Raw genomic sequence first — 19,196 nt, 5'->3', positions numbered from 1 at the left:
TGAGATCAGATTTTGTTTGCCTGCCCTCTGCCTCGCCTTCTCTTCCTCTTAACCTCCATTTCTACACACTTTTTCCTCCCGTCCGCGTCTCTCTCTCACCGACAACGACTCTCATAGCTTGCAAAGTTATCGCTCGTACCCTTACGACCCTCACGCCAGTCTTGTTTTTATACCTATCTCAACTGCTATCCTCCACGAGGACGAGGGACTATCTATCCAATCACCATATATCTTCATCATCAACTCCTTTTTTTATCTCTCGGATACGCCCAAGTGTTTAATTAACAGGTCAGTTTCCACTCCCCACCTGCCCTGCTGCAACCTATCCCTCAATGTTTGTCATTTTTCTGACCCACAGTTAAATGCACGACACAGTCACGACCTCTCCCACAACGACCACATACCGCAAAACATCATCAAACGAACTATTACCCCCATTTACCCTTTCTTCAAGTCGCCTTTCCCATCCCAACTCTCTTGGTTGGTCCCAACTACACGACTCTGACGGTGAATCAAGTTTAGAGGTCCGTCTGTCCTGTCGTCTGCCACGTGTTGTGCCCCAACTAATATGTTCATAAATAGGATTGGCATTTGTCGACTCCGGATTCGACCATTCATTTGACTGCTATTGTTCGCCCAGCAAAGTTCAACAACTTACCTTTTTCGTCTACAATGCCTGCTCGTACAGAAAAACCCACAACTGACCGAGGTGTGACCAACGGCCACCGCTGGCGGTTCAATAATAATGGTCAACTTGTCGATTCAGAGGCGGCCTCTGCTGGATGGGAGCTGGCGGACGAGATCGTACGGTTGAAAATTGGAGAGGTTACTGGAGATGCCGATGACGTCCACGTCCCAATCCGGACTCCCCCAAAGTCCAAGCTGGCCTCGGCAGCCGTCGCTCAACTTGCCGACACCAGCCCTTTGGAGACATCGTCCAATACCAGTGTTGGTTCATCCCCACACGCATCCGATCATCCTATTGGTGCCTCCCATTCTCGAGGTTCTTCAACAGATACCACGATATCTAGCTCGCACGAGTCAATTGGCGGCAACACTCTTTTGACGCACCCGCCATTCAAAAGTGGGGCTTCTGTGGAGGCAAAGGAACGCCCCCACTCCTTTAGTGGTGGTCTCTCTAGCGCCGACCTACGTCGATTGCAGCAGGCTGGTGACTCTGAAATTGTGGATCGTCAATTGCAGCAGCAGCAGCAATGGGCGCAGAACCAGTACCGCGAATCTATGACCTCTGAACCCTCGTACCCGTCCCTTAGCAATTACGTTCACCGACCACAGCCTCAGCTGCCTCCAAATATGTACGACCTGAGAGTGGCTTCCCAGTCTTCCGATCGCGACGAGCAACAACCAGATTACCCGCAACAACAACGCGGTTACAACGCGGCTCTCCATCCCATGACTGCACAAGCTCCTCCGCCTCATTTTATTCAAGGTAGACCCAACAACAATGTTGCTGGAATGGCGTACCGGCAGCCAGCGCCTCGTGGTTTTCCTCAACAGGGTTTGCTCCCCAACCCGTCCGCTCTGGGCTATCAAAACGGCCAACACACCTCTCACCTCTCGCTTGGTAATACGCAGCAGTTGTATGACATGATGCTTCCAGGGCCACCCCACGATAGTCACCCAGCCGTGACTCGCGTTCAGCAGCAGCACAACGTCTTCAGGGGTACCCACCATCACTCTGCGTCCGATCCTTCCGCACTTCGTGATGCGGCAACCCTGGCACTTTTAAACAATAATTTGCAGACCTTTGGGCCCGCGATGTTCCAGCCGGGCATGCCGCCCCCACCTACAATGCCGCTATATCCCAATCAATTCTACGGTGCGCCTGACGTGGCGGCCATGGCACGCCTGCAAGCTCAGTACACAGGTCCCTATAATGTTGCTGCTCCGAATTTGGGGATGGACGGAAATGTTTCGAGCCCTACTAGCTCCAGCAGTCAGCATGGACCAAGTGCAAACAATAGAAAGCTGGGTTTATATAAGACGGAGTTATGCAGGAGCTGGGAGGAGAAAGGAACGTGCCGCTATGGTGCCAAGTGCCAATTCGCTCACGGGGAGGACGAACTTCGCAAAGTGTCCAGGCATCCAAAGGTAAAGAAGCTTTTCAACTAGATCGACAATTGCTAACCTTCCCTTTTTTACTACTTAGTATAAAACCGAGATCTGTCGGGTGAGCTTACACGTGGCTTGGATTGCTTGTCTTCGACTCATATTTTGTTTCTAGACGTTTTGGGTTTCTGGTTCCTGTCCATATGGCAAGCGCTGCTGCTTTATTCACACAGAACTTCCCAGCTCCGGAGCTCCCCCCACCGCCGGCACGCCTGGCGCAGAAAGTGCACCAATGCAGCAACGGTCTGATGGCCGTTCCCGCTCGATGAGCACCAACAGCGACCCGAACGAGGCGTCTCTTTCCCTTCTAGCTCGTATTTCTGCCAAAAGCAATCCAACGGCGTCGACTCCAATTGATATGAATCCCAATGGCTTCCAATTCACAGGAGGGCGTCCTCCAACTGGCTCACTTAGAGTAGATACCTCCGCTTTGGACGGCCCTTCTGTGAAGCAAAACAAATCCGCATATCCCTCTTTCGCAAGCAATGGTATTCTGTTGCCAGCGCCTGAACCTATCACAGCGAAGTCACCAGCACCCGTCACTGCTGGGCCTGATCTCGGAAGACACAACCTTGCTCGTATGGAAATTGTTGGGTATAACAGTGTAAGTTTGGCTTTTGCTCCTGCCGCCAACTCACGCTGACAAATATGGCAGAATTCTAAGAAAATCAATACCTCGAATTCGAACCCACGACATTCTTTCAGCGGATCTGAAGATTTCGGCCCTTCTCCAGGGCATTCGTTCGCATTATCTGGTGAAAATAGCCACCCTCGAGTGAACGGACATGTGCGTGCTGGGAGTGCCGGAAATTGGGGAACTTTTGGCCGTAGCAGCCATCTCTCGACGTCGACCTTTCCGCACGGCCCAAGCCCTGCTGGCGAAATTATGGGAAACTCGCCCTGGTCAACTACTGATCTCGCTGTCGGCTCTTCTCGCTTGAACGAGAAGACGTGGGCCTGATCCTTCATAACGGGAACCTGGAGTATATCCCTCTCTATCAAACTTTTTGCGGCAATCTTGAGTATTCGCCGCCTGGTCGGACTTGCCTTTCTTTCCAAGATATCCCTTCTTTGTCTTTGCTGTGCTTTACTTGACATTGAGTAGGATTTACTCACCGTACTGTTCTCCTCTTTGTATTGCTTTTCCAGCGCTTTTTTTTTGTTGCGGTCGTTCACAAAATCATCCCTCGTCACACAATCCAGACATCTTGATATCGTCCACATACTACTTTTATCCCAACACATACATCATATATCGTTGTCGTCAACAGTAACATGTTTTTATTCCATCTCAATCATTATTCTTCAATATTCTCCTCTCCCAGACGATAGTTGAACAGAGATATAGATATCATTAGAGCAAATGTAATGTAATCACTGTCAACCAGATCAATGTATCTACAACCCAAGAATCTGAATCTCTTTGCGAAAAGCCGCAAGTCGTCCCCTAGCGTAACCTATGTAGTCAAACTCTGGATCTGCAATGTTGCCCTCGATGTCTTCCCTTGCCTGAACGATTCCCCAGATCGCCCACATCGCATGGGACGCCGGACTCCAATTGCGAACCTGTTGGTCAAGGTCTAAAACCAAGCGCTCGAGGTCAGGCGCCTCCATCACTGGATCTTCCCCCAACACCGTGGTATGTTGCACATAAGCGATATAGAAGTTCCGTCGTTCCTGAAAAGATGGGTATCGGGTGAAATCTAGAAGGTGAGGCGTAGAAGAATGATAGTTTGCCGTCCACTCGTGAAAGTGGTTTGCAATGTCAAAAGCAGCCGGGTTGGAAGAGGCATATTCAAAATCAACGACGATGATCTTCAGATGAGCCAATTTTAGAATGCGATACGGGTAATTCGGATAGTTGTTTATATCACATACCTGTCGATGCTCATCGAGACCTTCCGAGGGATGCTTCAACCTCAGCAAGTTGCCGTATTGTGTGTCATTGTGAGCGAAAACTCGTCTACGACCAGTATGGAGATCGTCTACTTTGGACAGCCACAGCATGTATCTATGCCATTCCTGTTCAAAACGATGTAGATCGAGGTCTCTTCGCACGATATCAGATATGGAAGGTAGCGCGAGCACTTGTCGTGCTGGAGCTAACCATGACCTGACATTCCTCTCGACCCCTGTCTCCCGCCCTTTGGGTTCTCCGGTCTGAGTTGAGTTTCCCTCCACCACGTCAATGTCGACGGAATGGAGCTCAGCCATTCGGGCACCGATCCAGCGACTGATCAATGGATCTCGTATATCATTGGGCGTTAGGGTTGTTGATTCAAAGTATTCCTCGATGCGACCATTCTCGAACGTTCCATAGACAATCGGCCCAATGTGGTATTGCGATGATAACATATGGAGGGTATGAAGCTCGCGGGGCCGAGAAATAAGAGAGCCCGATGAAGGGCCGTATATGCGTAGTAATAGGGTATTGGTTTTCACCAAACCTATGCTAGATACGAAAAAGACAGCATTTGTCAATGCCCCGGAGATTTTGCGAACGACGATGTCCTCAGACTTGATAGCTGAGTTTGACCATGATGGTATACGGAGAGTCCTCAATAGGTCAAGAAGGTGAGCAGCAAAGACAGGTGTCTTATAGTGTCTATAAAAAAAATAAAGACTCTATGGTCAGGCCAAAAATATGGTGGATGAAGGATCAAACCGTCATGAGGCATAACTCAATCTGCAGCTTTCCTTAATGAATGTAATCATAACAAAAAGCCTCACCTTGCTTCTAAACTAATTTTCGCATGGCGTAGTCCTTCTTCCTTCACGACCTCCACACGCCTTTCTGGAAGGTGTGACGAGGTCGAAGCACAGACAATGAAGTCAGCCAGACCCTGAATGGACGTAGTGGAGAGCTGTCTGGAGACAGAAGGTGTGGTATCTAAGGACGGGGGTGTGGTAATGGAGGGGGAAAGAATCGGAGATAGATAAGGAGACATCTTGCTCGTCGTCGAGGTCGTGGTAATAGAAGAAGAATGAAAGGAGTCCGACACAGACAATAATAATTGCTCAGACCATTCTCACTCCACCACGTATCTCCATCTTTAGCTATATCCTTTTTCTTATGCTGGGGCGTTCGGAACTACTGCGTTGGACCTGCATTGGACACCTCTTTTGTCGTTCTCATACTATTACAGGTCGTGTGCCACAGCCGATGACCAATTCAGCAATTTCATTGGTCACTAGTGACTAGTGAGGCACATAGCTGCGTTGGTCCACACTGGGATTTATCCGCCGATAAGTAACTATCGTCTGGGGACAGGCCACGATATCTCTGTGAGACCCTCATCCTCATGTCAACCGACTCGTGATCACCGTCCCGCGATATATTCCTGCGTCATGAAAGCGTCATGTTCCTAGACTAGCCTCACTTGACGTTGGTAGTCCCTCAGTTTATCACCCCGTCGGTGGCTTTTTATAACCTGGGGTAACGATCGACATCTCTCAACCTTTCATTTCGGCACTCCCTTGAACCGGACGGTCGACTAGCCATTCTGCATTTATTAATGGTCGATTGCAAATCACTCAATGTTTCTCGATTTCCGCGATCACGACACGGGTCATTATTCGCCGCACATATCGGCAGTTTCGATCTTTTATATGCGCATCCGACGGGCTTTTGACTTCTAGCCAAGCCATCTAAATCCTTTCGACGCCCAACTCATACGGTAGGTCAAGGGCGGGCTTTCAAATTTCTCACCAACGTACCATTGAGCTCGAAATGTGGCAGGTTCGAGAATGACCTTTATCGGAATCTCAATTAATTGAACAGCCCTTTATCCCCTCGTGCCAACGAGGAAGGGTTTCGTTCATACCTCGGGTTGGCTTCGGACGAGGAGCGCTGGCTTTGCTAGCTCATCAAATGCCGCTGACACACTCAAAAGCCTTTCATTTCTGTCATGGTTAGCGCAATCATGAGACGAACGATCGTGATCAGGCCTTATGGACAAACAAGCGCGACGCAGACCATGATCATGAGACCACTGAGATGAAAGCTACAACAAGATTGAGAAACGATGACAAGGCCACGTTGCAACGCAACAGCTACCGATTTCATGTCCAGCAGCTCACGAGAAGATGCAAGGTTGGAAATCGTATGCATTGACAGATGCGTATCGCATGACCATGGTGGTGTCATAAAAGAAACCGGTCGTATCGGTCATCCATTTCCAATAAGTAGTACAGATTTCGTTTTGATCTGCGTGCTGCTAAACCTTCTCGGTCACGCTTGATTCAACGGTTGAATCCGTCCGTGTCGTGGTTTGTGGATCGTCGATGGTCACTCTGCGGAGGAGGAAAGACGTCTATGAAGGGACGTCAGTTTGTAATTACAATATCTCTCATGACGGGGGTTTCTTACAAGGAAGGCGACGCCTAAACACGGTGAACAGACCGCCCATATCGTCTTCGTATCAAAATTAGTCAAGGCCACCAAGATGTACCACATGAATGGAATACCTGAATTGAAGATGAAACAACATGCAGAACTTTGGATCTAAATTCCGATGGCTCAAGTGAAGCAAGTCCTGTGTAATCAATTGATGATCCAGAATCCGAAGAAAGAAGACCGGGAGGAAGATTAGCTGAAGCCTGAGCATAAAAAACGGCGCCAGCGACGGCCTATAACGCCCATTAGCAGAGTTAGTTGGACAGAAAATTTATACTCACGAGGCCAACCGTTGCACCAGTGAATCGGACGAGGAAGAAGGCGCTTGTTCCTGTTGCCAGTTCATTAGGCTTCAAGGCGTTGGCGAATATCTGATAGGGTGCGTGAAAGAGCATCCCTAATCCAATCCCGGCAACAAGTGGATAGAGGATTTGTGTGAGAACGCTTGAATGTTCGTTAAGAGCGCTTAACAGTCCTGCTGACGAATATGAGGAATGTTTTGGAAGGAAAGTGTTGTCGCAAACCGAAACCAGCTGTAGACAGCAGCAACCCGACCGAAACAATATTGTTTTGCGCGCTCGTATCGTGGCTTCGTTTTTGCATATACCCGATAAACCAGGCGGCAGGCATCGAGGCCAATGATGAACCAAGCGAGTAAGGGAGAAGCTTAATGCCAGCCTCAAAGGGTGTCGAACCGTTTGCGGCCTTGAAACTGTGTTAGGAATAAAGGGGACCCAAGAACGTCATATGGTGACCTGATAAAATAATGCCAAGTAAAATGTCCCTGCATTGAACGCGAAATTGTGCAGGAAAGTTATGATGAGAATTGTGACTGGGAAAAGGCTTCAGAGGAACTGTATGTCGAGAAGCATCAACGCCTACTTGTTGTAAGGTCAGTAAAGGTCGTCGCTGGAAATAGACAGTCTCTTGATGTATATTTTTCGTAAAATCCGCCGCAGATCAGAATTGCAAGTCCTGATATTACAAGTACCAATGTAGAAGGTTTAGACCCTTACATTCATCCATTAGATCAATGCTGGGCTCGTGATATGGGAATAAGCTCACATCCCATTTCGGTCGCAAAGCCAAACCCAATGATGATACAACTGGTGCCACCCATGAACAAGAACCTGTAAAAGTTGAGTACCCAAATGAAACCCAAGGCCAAAAGGAAATTACAATCCGCCGAAATCAAACTTTTGTGCCAGAGTACGCCATGACGCGCTGGATGATTGAATGAATGTGATGCCACGAAGCGAGCTTGACAAGACAACGAGAGCAACGAAGCAGATTGGAAGGTTGATGTAGACTTGAATTTGGTATCAGACCTGACCTCCACAGAGACAAAAGCACACTCACAACCCCATCTCCAACTCAGTGGACTTGATTGATGCACATCTATTTTCTCTGTCAACTTGCCAGCCGCAATCGAGCAGTCGCTTTGGAACATACCGCTAAAAACGCCACCGAGGAGGGGGCCAGCAATAGCTGAGCAACTCCATGTAACACTCAAAGCCTGAGACCATTTCGCGCGGTGTTGCACGTCTACGATCTCCGCAGTAATAACCCACACGGAACTTACGATGCCGCCCCCACCGATTCCAGCTAATAAGCGAACATCAACCTGTATCCACATGACCAATGTATTATAATTTACCTAGTGCACGGGCCGCGATAAGCCATTCAATGGACTGAAATCGAAGCTAAGATTAGCAGCGTGTAAAAACGTCGGTAATTTTACCTACTCGAGCAACACCACAAAGCAATGAACCGATTGCAAAAATGGAAATGCTGGAGTATAGAACGTTCTGTGATAGGTTAGGCATTGTGAAGCGGTGTGAGCGGCAGAATGGTACTAGCCTTACGACCAACAAGGTCAGAGATCCGGCCGTACAAAGGTTGAAAGGCGGTTTGCGTGAGCATGTAAGCCACGCCAACCCATGTGTACTGAATTTGGGAGGCGTTGAACTCGCTTGCAATCGTGGGCAAGCTCGTCGAAACAATGGTCTAGGGCCACGTGAGAAAAGAAGTATTCCGCGGTAACGACTTCGGCGTACCGCATCCGTAGTAGCCAGAAATAGGGCCATCGCAGCACTGTGGGCAAAGGATATTAGAACGTTCGTGCCATGCATACAATGTTAAAGCGCTTCGTTACCCAACGTGAGCCACGAGAAGGCGAAAGGTTGACAAATTGTTCGATGGCTGGTCGTTGTCCCCAAATGTCACGGAAGAATGAGTATCGCTGCATACTGACACGTCTTGGGTTGATTCTATCTGTGGCGACGAACACGTAGAATAGCTCGACGCGTCCTTGGTTCCATTGACCTTGATTTCAAGAGCGCGCGTCGAGACAGTGATAGGGATCTGTTTTTCTTGAAACATGGCGCGTTGGACTGCAGTAGATACGAACGACATACTTCCACTGAACCTTTTATACGGCGAGGAATGGCTTGGGTCTCCGGCGAATTTCAGATCTAGGACACGATCGACCTTCTATTTTTCTTTGGCAGAATATTTCCAGGCATGGATAGAGTACATAGAGGCGATCTAGTGGCAAGCTCCCCTGGAAGGGGGGAAGGGGATCTCGTGAACGATTTCAGGCATTAGATTTCGATTGGCGAGATTGCAGTGAGCCATTGTTTTAATGGACACAGACGGCAAGAAATGACAGAGAAGCCGTTGACGTCGACAGTAGTGCCGCTGGAACGAGATATGAACAGAGGTGGGCCTCGTTGCAGCGTGTGCAAGTTGTGGCTGAAAGATCGGCATGTAGATCGCCGACGTAACACTAGCAAGCACTAGCACCTGCTTGTCATCACCTTCTGAGCGCTCGCGCTAATTTCCAAAAGCAATCGAGATCTGACGATTCACAAGTTCCTTCATAAAGCTTACCTAGAAATTGAAATTTTGGTGGCGTCCATTCTCACGCAGAATAAATACGAGGTTGTCTAGGAAGCCTGAGATGAGTTGTGGGTTCATTTGGGAGGGTTCACCGTTTGAATTAGTACCAAAATAATTACTCTATTTTACCCTGTCGCCCGCTGCCGTTTGTCATCCACCTCCCCTTCCCCTGACTCGTCACCTTCACCGGGGTTCTCGGGACTACTAGTTTCTGCCTTTGCTGGGGTGGGAATCATGAGACTTCAGAACTTCAATATCGACCAAGAACATGCCAATGAAAGATTAGACACCAATCAACCCTCGTATCTTTTGCCACGCCCGAGACATCCAACCACTTGACCATGACGAAGAAGGTAGAAAAGATTCCGTACCATTGTCATCATTCTCAGCGGATTTTTGAGGTTCACTTTGTCCGCTCTTTTCACTTGACGCCTTCGAAGGAGCCCTGCCTTCAGTGTCGTCGGCATATGCTTGCAAGAGTTCTCGTTGCCGTTTTGAAAGGGACCTGAAAATCTTCAGCACAGGAGAGGATGTAGAAGTGGCACCAGTACCTCGGCAGAGTAACCGCAAATCTAACGAAGAGATCTCCACTACCAGAACCGTATAGTGGTGGCACGCCCCGCCCTTTCAATACCATCTCCTCTCCCGGTTGAGTACCTCCAGGAACACGCACATCGACATCCCCCTCTAATGTTGGAACGCGGACTCTGCCACCCAGAACCGCAGTGTGAAATGGAATGCGAGCGTCGTGGTAAAGGTTAGATCCCTGTCGCGTAAATGCTTGCGAGCGAGCGACGTTGACGCGGACCAACAGATCTCCATTGACACCTGCGCCGGATATTGGAGCATCACCCATCCGATCCAAACGCAGTGTCATGCCATCTTCAACGCCTACATCAAAGCTAAGAAAAAAACATATTTGATTTTACCAAACAACCTACCAGCAGGTATTTTAACTTGTACCGTCTTCTTCACCCGAACCTTTCCAATACCCCCGCACGATGAACACTGTCCAGAACGCGGAACAGTGGTTCCAGTTCCAGAACAGGTTGAACAGGTGCTGGCCATGTGGAAACCTCCATTGAGCACAAACGTCTGTGTGCCGGAACCGCCGCACGTTCCGCACTTGGATCTTGAGGCGCCGGCCTTGAGCCCAGAACCAGAGCAAGTGCCACAGTCAACCACGGTCGATACGTTGATAGTCTTCGTTGTGCCTTTGCATGCATCTAGGAAACTGACACCAACGGCTGCTTCAAGGTCTTCACCGCGCTGAGGTCCAGTGGATCGAGACTCCCGACCTCCCCCAAAAGCGCCGAAAAGAGATTCAAAGATGTCTGCATGCGATCCAGCTCCTCCAAATCCTTGACTAAAACCACCAAATGATCCAAAGCCACCACCTTGGGTGAATGCGTTCGGATCGAAACCAGGCTGTTGCGACGAAGACCCATATTTATCAAATGCGGCGCGTTTATCTTTGTCTTTCAATATCTAGAAGCAAAGTAGTGAGCAAAAGGGGGGAAGCGCAGAAAGAACTTTGGAACAAACGTCGTATGCATCCTGAATTTCCACAAATTTGTCCCTTGCATTCTTGTCTGGATTCGTGTCTGGGTGGTATTTACGAGCCAGCTTGAAAGTTAAGAAGCTAAGGAGCGGAACTGAAGGAGTAAAACGGACAGTCATACAGCAAAGTAACTCTTCTTTATTTCAGCAGCGGTTGCGTTGGCCTTCACGCCAAGCACGTCGTAAGGATTCTTTGGGCCTGCAGCCGCGAGGGGTGCAGTGGCATGCAGACCGCGCTAAGATTGGTTTGAGCTGTGTATGTCCTCGAAGATGGATGGAAATACCTTGTTACTGCTTCGTTTCGCGTGGCCAATTACATGGGGCCGTCCCGAGGTTTGCGTCCGGGAACAATGAGAACGGAAAATGGAAAAATGGCGTGCCTGTTGTCGAGAGCAGGAATAAAACGCGATAAATGAGGAGAAGCCCTGAGCTGGTAGCCGTGAAGGCATTGAACACTGACAGAACAGAAACGAAACACCTGAAATTTGGTGTTTGCCACTGTTTACCAGCAACTGAGAATTTTATTTATTCAGGGCCAAAATTTGCTCAAACGCGTGAAGGCGCCCGCGCCACAATAAATGCGGTCGACCGTCGCATTCTGATCTAAGAACTAGTACTTATTTCTTTTACCAAAGGGACCTGGCGCTAACTCATATAGGTATGTAGGGACAATCTCCGCCTGAGCGAGCCGGAAAAAGCTCGTGAGAGGTTTTGCGCGGTGTCTTATCGTTGTTGACGTAGAAATTGCCGTCTCCTACTTCACATTCGTCACCTCTTGGCGTGTTCGCCACCAGGATTTTCCATAGGATACAAGAATTTCGTCTCCTTTCTTGATCTCCTGGGAGCTCCAGATATACATGCGCAGCTCGCCCCCTTGGTCTCGTGTATCAGAGAAGATGGCGTTGGGCTTTTCTGCAATGCCCCGGTAGTCATTGATAAAGCGAGCCTCATTTCCCATTTTACTTGCATCGATGCCAATACTACTCCCATCCACGAAACGATGGAGGCACAAGTCGTAATCAAATTCGGGGCGATCATCACAGTGAATTTCACCTACAATATTCGGACAAAATTCAGGAGAATATACGTCGGATTCAAGGAAGCAAGCCTACCCATATAGTCCATAATACATGCCTTGGGAGGTATTTTTTGCGCTGCAAATAAACCATATTGCCCACAAGCTGGATGGGAGGAGACCATTATAGGTCGAATAACAACCTTGCAGTTCCTTGTCTGCGTTATCTTTTGTGCAGGCGTTGGCGATTCGACTATGAACTGTCGCGCTGAAGAGGTTACTGATTGGTGATAACAAGGAGATATAATGTACTGGATATGTTTTGGCCAATGTAATGGCTGCGATTTCACCTTGGACGGCATTCCATGAAACAGTTTAGAGGCAAACGTTTACACCAGGGCAAGACGACACCAAGTTGAATATTGAATGTTGAACGTTAGGTCTTGACCAAGTTTTGACACTTTGAGTGTGCTCACTGCCACTAACTGTGGGAATTTTTAATCTCACGTCGTTGCATAAACCTATTGCATACACTCATCTGCCTTGGTGAACCCACTTTTCTTATGGGCAGATCCGCAACAAAATCCGTTGCTCGGGTATATTGCGACGTCAATGCTCGGTTAGGTCCTTCGTGGCATGAATATGGTGCGACCTTATCTTCATTGTGAACACCCCATCGTGACACCCTCCAGATAACCTACAGGTTCAATGGGGATCGCAAGATCATTACGAGATAGTTCGAAAAGTCGGGCGAGGGAAATACTCTGAGGTTCGGACGTCAGCTGGCGACTATCATCGGCCAATACTCATCCTTGTCTGCTACGCTTGCGTAGGTGTTCGAGGGCGTGAACGTGGTCTCTGAAGAAAAATGTATTATCAAAGTGTTGAAGCCCGTTAAGAAGAAAAAGATCAAGCGCGAAATCAAGATTTTGCAGAATTTGGCCGGGGGCCCCAATGTTGTTGCTTTGCTTGATGTCGTCCGCGATCCCGCATCCAAGATTCCAAGCCTAATTACCGAATACGTTCACAACGTCGATTTCAAAGTCCTATACCCCCGCTTTACAGACTTGGATGTTCGCTTCTACATGTTTGAGCTTTTAAAGGTACCAGTCGACAACTTTGGCACACGTTGGGCTCATTAACGATTTACTAGGCACTTGACTATTGTCATTCAAAAGGCATCATGCATCGAGATGTGAAACCCCACAACGTGATGATAGACCATGAGCATCGCAAAGTAAGATATTTTTTGAATCCTCTTCATATCATCATTCATCATCGTGTAGCTTCGTCTCATCGACTGGGGCCTGGCTGAATTCTACCATCCCAAAACGGAGTATAACGTTAGGGTGGCATCCCGCTACTTCAAAGGCCCCGAACTTCTTGTGGACTTTCAAGAATACGATTATAGTTTGGACATGTGGAGTTATGGTTGTATGTTTGCTTCGATGGTAAGTGCCGCTCCCCTTGAACGGCTTCCGTGCTGACACTACGGCAGATTTTTCGAAAGGAACCCTTCTTCCATGGACACGACAATTATGACCAACTCGTCAAAATCACGAAAGTCCTAGGCACTGATGAATTGTATTCTTACATCGACAAATATAACATCAGGCTTGATTCCCAATACGATGAACTTCTTGGAAGGTACGCCCCCTATCAACTAAATGCCTCGGCAGTTTGAGACAAGCTCTTGGTCCAGATATCCAAGAAAACCTTGGACTCGTTTTATTACCTCGGAAAATCAGCGTTATATTTCGAACGAGGCTATTGATTTTCTCGATAAACTTCTTCGCTATGATCATCAAGAGCGATTGACAGCACGGGAAGCCCAATCTCAACCCTACTTTGGTGAGTTCTACCAAGTTGCGTCAATTAGAATCTTGTTTCAACGGCGACTGCTTTGTTGTAGATCCCATCCGGACTGAGAGCCCCGCCACCGCTGTTGATGGAGAGAGCGACTCAGCGTCCTCAGGATGATTGATATCCATGGATTTCCCGCACTGTATTCTCCCTACATGTTTCATGTACGTCTTAAGTATCTATAGAGCTTGTCTTATCTAGCTTCTCCGATAATTCCTTAAAATAGCGTCTTATGGTCATGGTATGTTCCTTATTTTGAAGACTTGTCAATACGTTGCTAATAGCGTTTTAACCGAAGATACGTCGGGAATGTTCCGGCCTGTTAGTTACTTCGGACAGCAATAGTGTATCAAGCGTGAAGTCCGAAGCTTTTTGATCAGAGGTTCAACCGTTTCCTTGATGCCATGGGTCATGTCGATCTTTCTCGCTATAAAACTGCAATTTTGTATTGAGCAGCGGTTTTCCTCAGGTTCAATTCACTCCAGGATAGTCATGGTATGTTCCTTATCTTGAAGACTTGTCAATACGTTGCTAATAGCGTTTTAACCGAAGATACGTCGGGAATGTTCCCGCCTGTTAGTCACTTCCGACAGCAATAGTGTATCAAGCGTGAAGTCCGAAGCTTTTTGATCAGGGGTTCAACCGGTTCCTTGATGTCATGGGTCATGTCGACCTTTCTCGCTATAAAACTGCAATTTTATTTTGAGCAGCGGTTTTCCTCAGGTTCAATTCGCTCCAGGATGCATCCACTCGCACTGCTGACCATAGGATTCCAAGCCCTCAACGTTGTTGCCTTCAACAACAGTCGACGCGACAACGTACGCCCTCTTCAAACCTTTCTCGCCATTTCATTGATTATCTCGAGATTTAGTTGGTGGTGTAAGCATTGATATCGGAAATTGTAGCTTTGGTATCACATAATTCTATTTTCAGCTACTGGGGCCAAAGTTCGAATACAACTCACCCTCAGCACCGACTAGCTTTCTATTGTGCAGTATGTCTCCATTCGGTGTCTTGATTTCGGGGAATTCACAACACACATGAAGGACAATGTCATTGACGTTTTTCCTATTGCATTTCTTCACAAGTTTCTCGGAACCGGAGGCGCTCCTGAAATCAATCTCGCCAATGTTCGTAAGGTTTTCCCCCTCTTCCGTCACGATTCACTGGAATGACAATCATAGACATGTAACCCCGGGGAAAATGGTACTTTTCCTGGAACGAGCCTCATAAACTGTGCTTCCCTTGCACCGGATATCACTAGTTGCCAGGCAAAAGGGAAAATTATCACGTTGAGTTTAGGAGGGGCTGAGGGCTCCTTCGGCTTTCAATCTAGCAGTCAGGCAACGGCATTCGCCCATACCATCTGGAATATGTTCCTTGGTGGCAGCTCCGCGACTCGCCCGTTTGGGCATGCAGTTCTTGATGGGTATGCATTGAACGTTGAAATTCTTACCTCGCTAATCTTTGTTAGAATTGATCTTGATTTTGAGAACGGAACCTCAGATTACTTCGCCACATTTGTAAACACAATACGTTCCTTGGAAAAGGGCACAGATAAAAGGTGTGTGACGGCCTGAATAGATGGTATGAATGTGTTCTGATTGCCCTACCAGATATTATATCACCGCTGCACCTCAATGCACCTCCCTGGACAGTGCCTGGAGCGGCCTTCTCAATTCAACAAGTTTTGATGCAATTTATGGTAGGCTAGGCCATACTCCTGTTTGTCCATTTTACCGACTTCTTTAACAGTCCAGTTAGTACTTAGCCAATAATTCGACCGACTCATGATTGCTACTCACCACGATCATTAGATTTTACAACAATCCTTGTGGACTCCAGAACTTCGGCTCAGCATCGGTGGGTGGGTACCATGCGTCCTTTGATCAGATCTAACCGCGATTTAGTATTGGAACTTTGGCCTTTGGTGAGGACAAAGTCTAATAGCGTCAACTTGAACATCCAACGATGTCATTGATAGGGATCATTGGGCCCGAAAAACGAGTCTTAACAAAAACGTCAGGGTGTTGATCGGAGCACCTGCTTCAAGTGGCGCTGCACAAGGGGGCTACGTCAGTGTCAACACTCTAAGGAACATTACGGTCCAGATGCGAAAGAGCTTTCCGTCATTTGGTGGTGTAATGTTATGGGACGCGTCGCAAGCCTACGGTAACTGAAATTGTGGATTCACCAATGAAATCTCATTGGGGCAACAGCCAACAACAGATACGACAAAGCCATTAAAAGTGCACTCTCCGCCGCGGAAGGAGCAAGCTATAAGCTTCCCATTTGCTTTGCGCCTGCATACGCCATTGGAATTGAGTACCCTGCCAGTTCGGAGGTTTCCTTTGAAGGGTAAGTCTTACCCATTGATTCGCAAGAGCAGCATTGACGATCTATTAAATAGATATATTTGGCAGGTTAGGCTCCGAGTGAATATATAAGTTAAGCTTCTAATCTCCGTATATTATTAGGCTAAATGGTCCTCCTCGTCCAAACCAACAAGCGATCCGAATGGTGATTGGAGTCCAAGTAGGTCGAGTTTTGTACTTTCAATGGACCAGGCTAAGAAGTCCCAGTCAGCGCGTGCAGGGGCACTGCCGCGTCATCTCACTCGTTGAACTCCACGTCCGTTTGCGACGGGATCGCTGCGTGGTCGAGTAGTGTAGCGTATCTTGGTGGAATGCAAGTCTTGTATAGGTAACGCAACTTCAATTTTCTAATTTTTTTAACTAAAGCGCCATCTGATATGCATCAGTCACCATCTGTGGACTGCCAAGTGGGGCACTCGTGCCAACGTTCCGGGAGGTCTGTTCTTTCTCTCTCCTCGAATATTCTGGTCTCTCTCTGAGTCGAATTAGGCGCCGCCCATGTCTGGACTAACAACGAAGCTTGTACTTCGTCCGCGTTGCATCACGTTAGCACCACATCTAGCTTTCCGGCCACTAGCACATCTTCCCTTCCTGCACCCGACTACTAAGAGGTTTACCTTGGTACATTACAGCATTTTGTGACTTGTCTGAATTTCATTATTTTTCGAGATAGGACTGATAATATTTGTGTAAAAAAGTGTGATACACCATGCTACCGTGTGAGGAGTCTTTCTCTGTGAATGCGAGATAAGCAGCGCTCGTGTCTTAAAACCCATCACAGTCGGGCATAATCGGGTCAAGTAAACAACCAGGTGTTTAAACAATTCTTCCGGGAATGTATGTACTTATCCATTAAATTCCAGTAGGGAATCACTCCAGACGGATGAGCGTCGCATTTGCGAGGGTATCGTGTAGGAGCAATACACAGAGATGCATTTCAGGCAGGGACAGAAAGTATTCGGCTCTCGCAAGGGTCGACGGGTCAGGATAGGAGCGCCAAAGTCGAATTCAAGCAGAGCCATTGGGTGGAGGGTGGTCAGGGGGTGTTTGAAAGGGTGGCTGTTGGATGCGACGGGGCAGAGTGCTGATTGCGAACCGAGTCCTATGTGCTTTACCAATGCCAAAAAAAATGGTGACGCAAGATGCAGCAGTGGCCCGAATCGATTCACGAAGTCTGTGGAGGGAACTTGTTCAAAGAGGGCCACAATAATTCGAGATTGTCTTGGAAAGGTAGGACATCCTTTGGAGTCCATCTATAGCCTTCAGATTCCAGCGTTACGAGATTTATTGGCTGTCGGGGGTGTGTGTCTCCGATGCCAGTTAAATGGATCTTTTTGCGCCTTCCGTCGGATTAATGTTTATCCTGGGGTTGCCACGACCCCTACCACGGCCTCTCCTGGGCCGTGGCCGAAAACCGATGTGGTCCGAGTGAGATTGCTGAGAGGAATCCGTGGTGGGCGCTGTCGAGCTGCTGACTTGGGGAGAAGGAGAAGGAACCAAAGGCCCATAGTGTGAAGGAGCAACGCTCGCGGAGAATTGACGATTGCTTGAAGCAGAATTCTCCGCATTTCTAGGCCCCCGAAAAGAAGGGTCTGGTGCTTGGGGTCGGGAGGAAACAAATCTTCCCGCTCGTCCACGTACACGAAACGGTCTCTCGTTCAACCTGTTTTCTAAGTTGTTATCTGGTAATTGTGAAGGTCCCGACGAGTTGTTATTGGCTTCGTCGTCCGCGGCCTTGGGTTCTTTCGAAACACGGGGGGGAGGGGGAGGGCCAGGATCATAAATTGGATTGTAAGCACGCCACTGCTCTCCTGAAGGCTGACAGAGCCGACCTCGGACAGAATCGAACGTATACCAAACACTCTTTGGAGGCGTTGAGGATGAATTCACCATCGCGATGAGCCTCCTATAAATTGTATATCCCGCATGTGCGTCATTGGCTGCATCTGACAGAGGTCAAACAAATTAGCGTAGCTTCTTAGGCGGGAGCAGTAGGCATCTCACATAATTGTTGTGGATCGCGCAGTTGACCCTCCCAGTTACTCCGTGAGATCTTGCCTTTGCCAAGTAGGCGATATTCGTACGATTCAATGACTCTAGCAAGACCGAGAGAGGAATTATATTTCCCTTTCCATCGATCATTATCAATGGATCGGGCAAGCAGAGAAAGGTCCACGCAGTTGTATGTCGAAACCTGGTGATCTTTATATAGCTTCTGGGTATCGTCTGGTGAAATCGGTCAGATAAGATATTTTTGGATCTTGACTGAAGAACTAACGTTGGATGGCGACGCCAACTTTTAGAAAGTCAGAGCTACCGAGTATTTCTTCCAGTTTGGTCGGGAATTCTGTACATAATGGGGGTTGCGATAAGAAATTACGAAAGTGTGTGAGATCAAAGGCATTTACCTTTCATCGCACTGATCTGGAGCAGAAGAATTGTTTCGTCGTTAGCCAGCTGCACCAAAGCGACCGGATTCTCCCCCTCTCCCTTGACAAAATTCGGTTTCCATTCGAGGTCGAAACCAAATGCGCCAGGTGTAAGGATTGACAACTCCTTATTTGCTAGCTCAGCATCCTGAATATACAGTAGCTGGGCATCTGGACATCGTTCTTTCCAGGAATAGGATAGGGTTGGGGCTGGGCGGGGTGGAGTCTTTTCGAAGAGGGAAAAACTAGGCGGGTCCATTGCTTGGTAATTGCTGAGGGGGAACTCTACGTAATCGGGTGGCTAAGAATATTTTTTTGAATGGCGTGTACCTTGCGTGTACTTTGAGCGGTTGTTCTTAAAATAAAAGGTGTGAACACGGCCAAAATACGGAGGCTTGGCGAGATATGGAAGCTGAAAGATGTTCAGCCGGACCCCATGCGATGATAAGGAGTATGAACTGAGCATTATGTAGTATTTTTTTTCAGTAACGCTGGCGTTGTGGCCGTTGTGGATTATCCTTTTGTGA

At 48.0% G+C, this 19,196-nt stretch overlaps 8 protein-coding genes across 8 annotated transcripts; 3 read left to right on the top strand and 5 right to left on the bottom strand.

Annotated features, from left to right (window-relative positions):
- Positions 1-362: 362 nt before the first annotated feature.
- On the top strand, positions 363-3,447 carry LACBIDRAFT_291871 (uncharacterized protein; the record flags this gene model as incomplete). The annotated part of the gene is made up of 5 exons (XM_001874226.1): positions 363-524; positions 583-2,112; positions 2,171-2,191; positions 2,246-2,734; positions 2,786-3,447. 5 exons carry the CDS (start codon positions 363-365, stop codon positions 3,089-3,091), a joined length of 2,508 nt encoding a protein of 835 aa, XP_001874261.1. The 3' UTR covers positions 3,092-3,447.
- Positions 3,448-3,464: 17 nt separating this feature from the next.
- LACBIDRAFT_291870 (choline kinase, cytoplasm) lies at positions 3,465-5,078 on the bottom strand (the record flags this gene model as incomplete). Its single annotated transcript, XM_001873605.1, has 2 exons — positions 3,465-4,735; positions 4,861-5,078. The coding sequence occupies 2 exons, from the start codon at positions 5,076-5,078 to the stop codon at positions 3,529-3,531; spliced, it is 1,425 nt and encodes a 474-aa protein (XP_001873640.1). The 3' UTR covers positions 3,465-3,528.
- A 1,269-nt stretch (positions 5,079-6,347) lies between these two features.
- On the bottom strand, positions 6,348-8,658 carry LACBIDRAFT_301751 (amino acid permease ScVBA-like protein; the record flags this gene model as incomplete). The annotated part of the gene is made up of 14 exons (XM_001873604.1): positions 6,348-6,443; positions 6,500-6,544; positions 6,598-6,759; positions 6,808-7,001; positions 7,051-7,231; positions 7,282-7,358; positions 7,409-7,537; positions 7,592-7,656; positions 7,706-7,835; positions 7,886-8,131; positions 8,184-8,217; positions 8,272-8,334; positions 8,387-8,533; positions 8,584-8,658. 14 exons carry the CDS (start codon positions 8,656-8,658, stop codon positions 6,348-6,350), a joined length of 1,644 nt encoding a protein of 547 aa, XP_001873639.1.
- A 930-nt stretch (positions 8,659-9,588) lies between these two features.
- LACBIDRAFT_151865 (uncharacterized protein) lies at positions 9,589-11,190 on the bottom strand (the record flags this gene model as incomplete). The annotated part of the gene is made up of 6 exons (XM_001873603.1): positions 9,589-9,667; positions 9,858-9,932; positions 9,979-10,318; positions 10,369-10,915; positions 10,973-11,053; positions 11,110-11,190. Coding segments are annotated over 6 exons (1,203 nt in total), but the record flags the coding sequence as incomplete, so codon positions are not given.
- A 551-nt stretch (positions 11,191-11,741) lies between these two features.
- On the bottom strand, positions 11,742-12,364 carry SDG16206 (SET domain protein; the record flags this gene model as incomplete). The annotated part of the gene is made up of 2 exons (XM_001873602.1): positions 11,742-12,040; positions 12,100-12,364. 2 exons carry the CDS (start codon positions 12,362-12,364, stop codon positions 11,742-11,744), a joined length of 564 nt encoding a protein of 187 aa, XP_001873637.1.
- Positions 12,365-12,555: 191 nt separating this feature from the next.
- Positions 12,556-14,095, top strand: LACBIDRAFT_291869 (uncharacterized protein). Its single transcript, XM_001874225.1, has 8 exons — positions 12,556-12,647; positions 12,695-12,771; positions 12,836-13,105; positions 13,156-13,239; positions 13,289-13,453; positions 13,501-13,649; positions 13,705-13,853; positions 13,915-14,095. The coding sequence occupies exons 1-8, from the start codon at positions 12,566-12,568 to the stop codon at positions 13,980-13,982; spliced, it is 1,044 nt and encodes a 347-aa protein (XP_001874260.1). The 5' UTR covers positions 12,556-12,565; the 3' UTR covers positions 13,983-14,095.
- A 423-nt stretch (positions 14,096-14,518) lies between these two features.
- On the top strand, positions 14,519-16,848 carry LACBIDRAFT_301747 (glycoside hydrolase family 18 protein; the record flags this gene model as incomplete). Its single annotated transcript, XM_001874224.1, has 17 exons — positions 14,519-14,683; positions 14,737-14,744; positions 14,799-14,859; positions 14,912-14,995; positions 15,050-15,294; positions 15,340-15,429; positions 15,482-15,570; positions 15,621-15,624; positions 15,683-15,728; positions 15,776-15,795; positions 15,850-16,037; positions 16,085-16,223; positions 16,276-16,288; positions 16,343-16,400; positions 16,448-16,553; positions 16,627-16,676; positions 16,730-16,848. The coding sequence occupies 17 exons, from the start codon at positions 14,519-14,521 to the stop codon at positions 16,846-16,848; spliced, it is 1,485 nt and encodes a 494-aa protein (XP_001874259.1).
- Positions 16,849-17,560: 712 nt separating this feature from the next.
- On the bottom strand, positions 17,561-18,928 carry LACBIDRAFT_301746 (uncharacterized protein; the record flags this gene model as incomplete). Its single annotated transcript, XM_001873601.1, has 4 exons — positions 17,561-18,186; positions 18,245-18,466; positions 18,519-18,587; positions 18,649-18,928. 4 exons carry the CDS (start codon positions 18,926-18,928, stop codon positions 17,561-17,563), a joined length of 1,197 nt encoding a protein of 398 aa, XP_001873636.1.
- Between the last annotated feature and the right edge of the window lie 268 nt (positions 18,929-19,196).

Source organism: Laccaria bicolor, genomic scaffold (genome assembly GCF_000143565.1).
Source record: "Laccaria bicolor S238N-H82 LACBIscaffold_1 genomic scaffold, whole genome shotgun sequence".
Taxonomy (NCBI): domain Eukaryota; kingdom Fungi; phylum Basidiomycota; class Agaricomycetes; order Agaricales; family Hydnangiaceae; genus Laccaria; species Laccaria bicolor.
Note: the sequence above shows the minus strand (reverse complement) of the source record. Positions and strands in the feature narration are given on the sequence as shown.